At 34.9% G+C, this 6,000-nt stretch overlaps 1 protein-coding gene across 3 annotated transcripts in view; it reads right to left on the bottom strand.

Moving 5' to 3' along the window:
* Positions 1-525: 525 nt before the first annotated feature.
* The window catches only part of LOC149786434 (sodium/potassium-transporting ATPase subunit alpha-like), a 61,136-nt gene continuing 55,661 nt past the window's right edge, over positions 526-6,000 (bottom strand). For 2 of the 3 annotated variants that reach the window (XM_089976877.1, XM_089976875.1), the window contains exons 18-20: positions 5,444-5,574; positions 4,236-4,337; positions 526-2,025 (exon numbers count right to left, since the gene is read on the bottom strand). In XM_089976877.1, coding sequence (XP_089833003.1) covers positions 1,902-2,025; positions 4,236-4,337; positions 5,444-5,574 — 357 coding nt within the window. In that variant the 3' untranslated portion in view covers positions 526-1,901. The remainder of the gene's footprint in view (positions 2,026-4,235; positions 4,338-5,443; positions 5,575-6,000) is intronic. The other variant, XM_089976876.1, reaches the window with a different exon arrangement.

Here is a 6,000-nt window from a genome sequence, read left to right as displayed (position 1 = left end):
TTTCTAAGAGGTCAAGGTCACGGTGATGTATTGAAGGCAATACATTTGTTGGGTCTAATAAACCCAAGTCTGATTTGATTATAGAGAATTATGAACCATTCATATCGAAGGGTTATATATCACTCGTGGGTGATTCAGCCAATCATATCTCTATTAAATATAATATTCGCTTATTCACCCCTCCGCCTTTGTCCATAGTTTATGTCTCTTTAATCCCTGCGATTTTTAAAAATTAAAAGCATCAACGATGTTAAAATTATGCCTCAAACATAGTGTTTTCATTCATTTATTTATAAGTTCTAAGAATGATTGTCGCCAGAAAGACCTTAACACTGTCGGCCTGTTTGAAACCTGTGTTTTCATTGCAAATATTTATACTACTCACTATCTGTTTCCGGTAAATGGGAAAGTTTATTTTCAGTGAATGGGTGTGGTTCCTTGAACTATAAATACATAAAATGTAAAGCACATAGGATGTAAAAACTGTGTTATTGGTATCCAATTTTGTATATGTCTCATTATACTCTTTCTTAAACTAAGAAACATAAAAAGGGTGCTTCTTAAGTCAATTGATTCAAGGGATCCAATACCTTAAGTACCAGAAAGTTACTGAATTATTCGGAGCGCATCAAACAACGATGATTACGGCTGTATTTGTTCGTCTTTATTAGTAATTAAATTCCTTGTAGAATTGACACGCGAGCAAAGATTACAATGCCAGAAACCTTCGCAGATATAATGTTAGAAACTTATAAATTGATAAAGGATGATATCAACTGTTGTGAATTGTTATCTCCGTGATCTTTCCGTTTTAAATATTGACATTTGTGTGTATGTGTGTGCGTGTGTGTCTGTGTGTGTGTAAATGTGAATGTGTGAATGTGTGTGTGAGTGAGTGAGTGTGTGTGTGTGTGAGTGTGTGTGTGTGTGTGTGAAAGTGAGTGCATGTATAGTACAAACTGATGAAAAGAGATTTGGGCTTGGGCAGATACTGTATATATTCGTGCAGTGTCTTATAATGTTTGATTTCCTATGCATTCAGTTTCTCGGGTATTACATTTAGTAAATAAAATTGATGAACTCGCTGTCTTCAGATCTCTGTATAAGGAACACTGTATACTTTGGAATGAACACATGCTATTTGAAAATATCTAAACATTATAAGTACTAAGCTGGTAAAATTGAATAAATAAATCACTAAACATAAAGTTGAAAGCTAAGCAAGTTATTTAAAACATTGCCCTAGACATGAATCCACAATACTGTTGAAGTAAATATAACTTTCTGAATCAGAGATCACACTGTTTAGTGATTTTGTTGTGTGCAAACTAAATTAAATAATGGCTTTATCTAAGCATGCTTACTGCACATACAATATGTATTTGTAATGCCTTACAGGGGAAGCTTCATAAAGATATGATCATCAAAATTAAGTTAATGAGCATGTTGAATATATATCGAATTGATTCTGAAATATATAACTTGCAAAAAATATAAACTTCTACGATTGTTACTTATTGAACACAATTTTGCACGTTTCCATGCTTGTTTTTATTTTATCAAGAAGCAGAACCTATTTTAGTTCATTTTTTTGTATTATATATCTGTGATATATTGTTACATGTTGCAGATACACAATAACGTCTAGCTCTATGTTTACGCAACGTCGCAGTCCGTACAAAATTCTCACACATTCACAAAACTGGTTTGTTTTTACAATCAACACTATTAGACAGATCAGTTTTAGAAAAATAAATGACATTGTCGTAGGATTGGTATCATGTAGGCATCACTATATTCATACTATGAACCAATTCTTGCAAAGCAATCTAACCAGCCGGAATGTTGAATATCGAAATATCTATTTTGGACACTCCCGAATCAGGAAAGGTAAGGTTCCTTTAAAAGTATGTTTCCCTTTCCACAAATCCTCCTGGTTTAGAGTGACGTAAGACAAGTTTTCGGCACTCATCAAAGACAAAGATCAGTAGAGCGAATGGGATAGCTGGGAACCACCACGTTGCCCTGAAACACAACGAAAATCGATATTATCATACAAACATGTCACTTTTTCTTAACATGAATTTCTGTAATATTTCTACCTAAATTGTGCAATGCACTGTAAACGTGTTATGCTTAACACTGTCATAAACATTGAACTATGAGGTATTCATGCAACCGTCACTAACTAAAAATGATTTTTGTACAATTGACATTGAGTTATATAAGTTCAATAAATAAATTAACAGACAAAACGAGGTATTTAAATTATAGACAGGTTTACTATATGTCTTCATGTATGCATCTTATTTGCCATTTTAACGGCAAAACTACATAACCAATAACTTTATACAAAGTCTACTACAATATGCTCTACCAATACAATTTTTTTATGTCTGCTGTGCTCAGAGCATATTAAGTTGTCCTGTAGTATTTTGGTTCACTTCATCGGAGTGTATGACGTTTATTGTTAATTGGCGAGCAACAACATTTCTGTAGTACACTTGGACACTTGAACAGAATCTATGCTGTTAACTGTCAATAGCGCACATTCAGATCTGCTTTATGTAGCACACTGCCCCATTACATGAAGGTCGATATTGTAAGATCCGCATCTTCTCTATGATAAATGTGGAATACATGTCCACCAGACCAGGTTGTGTGCTGTTTACTATAAAGAACACAATCCCACATCTGCTGCAGCATATTGGGTCAGTAGATTATGGTTTGTGGCTTACTTTGTTGACAGTGCAGGCTCTGGCCAGTTGTATGAATATTAAGTGCTTTGTAAATAATGTGTTAATTGTTTACTGTTCTGTTGTATCGCGTTGTGCCACGCGATGGTATTTGTGCATCTGTGGCTGTGAGGAACACAGTTTCAGTTCTATCCTGTCAATCGGTGTGTCCGGTGATGACAAGTAAGACCAATACGGGAATGGAAGTCTCATCAGTATGCGGAGCACACAAAGGTTGGTATTGAAGTAAAGATTCTGGTAGCTTTTGCAAGTTGCATGTTTTCTCTGCGGCTAAAAAAGTCTCTTCTGTCCTGCTGTACAGATGCAAGATGTGATCTTGCTGAGCCAGGAGTGACGGTCATATGCAATTGTCTCCCATGAGGTCACTGTTGATACGCATGATATATAAGGACACCTGATCTGAGCCCTTGAAACGTTTCTTTTTCCCCAACAGCACGCCTCTCATAGCATAGTTCCCCATAGAACGACTGTTATATAATCCCTTCCTCGGTCATACGGACGACGTGTCCTGTCTATTTAAATTTGGCACTCTGCAGGAGCATTAAGTCGAATGATATACCAGTCCTCGTGGTAATCTCGGTGTCCGAAATTTTGTATTGTCACCTTATTCACATAAACCTGCGGACCACGATATTAGAGTCTAAGCTAGTTTCACACACCTAACGGATACTATCATATATCATGAGTAATGCGGTTTATATTAAGAATCACTAAGCTCAGCTCAAGCGTAAAATGTGGTGAGTATTGTATAACTTTTAGGAACTTTAAAATGTAATCTTAACACTACAGCGGACTATGACGATGACTCGGCTGTTAACTGAACAATCAATGTATTGATTTCTCTATTCTCTTGTTCCAGAAATAAACGTACGGAATGTTGGAGTGGGAAGGCCCTATTTCTGAATCCAAGAAGCATTTAACGCGAACTAATCAAATCACCACATAAGATTTATAATATTATTTCTTTCAATGCTGTCGCAATCAAGATTCTATAACAGAACGCATACAAATAGATCATGGTAATCACCACAAGAGTCATCAAAATGGATAATGTTGTGCCGAAAGATCCTAGTTTTCGACATAATAAATGCTACACGAAACCAAACCTTGCCAGACACTTAGAGACAGTTTATTCCAGGGTGTACGGACTGTCCAAAAGGAGAGGTGCGTGACATTTATCAAGATAAAATTATTTTGCACATTTTACATGGTTAAGAAAATCAGTTGCATTAACTTTTTTGCAATTTTGGGCTTCAGTTTCCCTGGACAGTAGTATACGCTGCCAGTTAATCTGGTACAGAAATATAGTAGCTTATCTACCCATCATTGAAAAACAAGATCAGCAATACGTGTCGTCGTATCCTTGTATGTCAAACAGCACAATGTTCTTTTTGAAGGCACAACCGTAGTGTTGCAGTGATAAACTTTTGCTTAAGTAGATAATATTTGGGATAATAATATCATCCTATCAGGCCTTACCGAAGGTATAGCATCTTCAGTCCTTCTTCCATACCTGGACAGTAAACCAGGAATGCTGCCAGTGCAGTCTCAAAGAATAATCCAAAAGTCAGGTAATGGTTCCTGGAGAAAGGAGAATACATTTCAAACTAACGCTCTTTCCAACGACCCGCCGTTTTTTTACGCACTGCATAAAGATCTGCATCACAATGCCCCAACACAGACACAAGCAGAGAATCGCGTACATTGTGGAAGAGGATACAACTGTTAATTCACCTGCTGCACAGTTACATGCCCCAGGGTTTGTAGACCGAAATCCATTGTTTCATTTGTTTAGAAATAGACGTAAACGGACACATGCTAATACTTCTGATGCTATACGTTTTTAATTAACACATACTTACGAGTATACCTCTTTCACGAGATATACTTTCAACAAATCAACTAATTTATGGTCTAATAGCTCTTCCACAATTATGAAATCGAATCAAGCGTTTTTCTTAGACGAACTATATAAAATTGTCTGTTTAGAGAGCGCTAATATAATACACAATAGGGTGTGTATCCTTTAAATATTATCTTTAAATATGTAGAAGAAAACAAACGAATGGATTATACCTGAAAACTAGCATATGGCATGTTTGTGAGAAAGTCACGGGTACAATTTATATTGACATCTTTGTTCTTTGTTAGCTTGCAACAGGATATTCTTTGCATAGTTTCAAAGTTATTTCAATCTGCTTATTTTCAAAGGTGACACAGAAACCCTAGATTTATTTAGTGTCGTTACAGATATTCAAATTGAGACTAAAATTGAGGGTGGGTGGAACAATTTTGTGCAAATATTCAATTTAATTGCCTGAAATTTCTTATATCATAACATGAATATGACTATGTCAAACATTTTTATTTATACGTTTGAAAACTACAAAAGGAATCTTAAGTGTTACATACATTGGAGCAAAGCAATATATTGGTCTCTGTATTAGTAATCTTGCATTTTATATCCATCAAATTCTTAACTATTTTTCATTTTAAAAGCTGGAATAGAAATAGGAGGTTATAAATATCAAAATGTTAAGGATACAACAAATAATTATTTTTTGGTAATAAAGAATATATTTTGATTTAATTTCCCACTTCTCTCTGACTGCTTGACACAAAAATTTAAGTTCAACATAAAGTACTAACAGGAATTTACTGTTGTTCTTGAGATTCTATATACACACCTCATTCCCTTTTGGAAGAGTGACAGCTTCCTGGTCTTGCGGATTATCAGATTGGTCCATTGCGTAATCACAATAGAAACAAAGTAAGCTGTGTAACAGGTGTATTCAAGCCTTTTCCTTTGGGTATAGGTCTAAATGAGGATCGGAATACATTTAAAAGGGAATTTGAAATATGTTGAGACTGTCGATTAGTAACAATAAACATGAATGCTAAAAAAGACCATTCCGACTATTTTAAGTACAATTTTACCAATAGAGAATACACCCATATCATTCTCAATACCAAAGTATTAAATAAGTATATCAAATGGTATGAGTCAAGATGCAATAAATGCTAACTCGAAATAATTTATGCGATGTGTTGCTGTTAACAATGACTATAGGATAACCATAAAAATGCAGCTAATCTATGTATATCATCACAATAAATAAAAGTATAATAAAGTACTATCTTAACATATTCTTCAGGCATATATATCTTTAAAAAGACAGTCATAGATAAGCAATATGAAGCAAGATCAAAACAATATGTACTCCACACATGTTCAATATCACTA

The sequence above is a fragment of the Sinohyriopsis cumingii genome, chromosome 12 (assembly GCF_028554795.1).
Source record: "Sinohyriopsis cumingii isolate HCF-2022 chromosome 12, ASM2855479v2, whole genome shotgun sequence".
NCBI lineage: Eukaryota > Metazoa > Mollusca > Bivalvia > Unionida > Unionidae > Sinohyriopsis > Sinohyriopsis cumingii.
The sequence above is the reverse complement of the archived record's forward strand: the minus strand, read 5'-3'. Positions and strand labels throughout refer to the sequence as shown.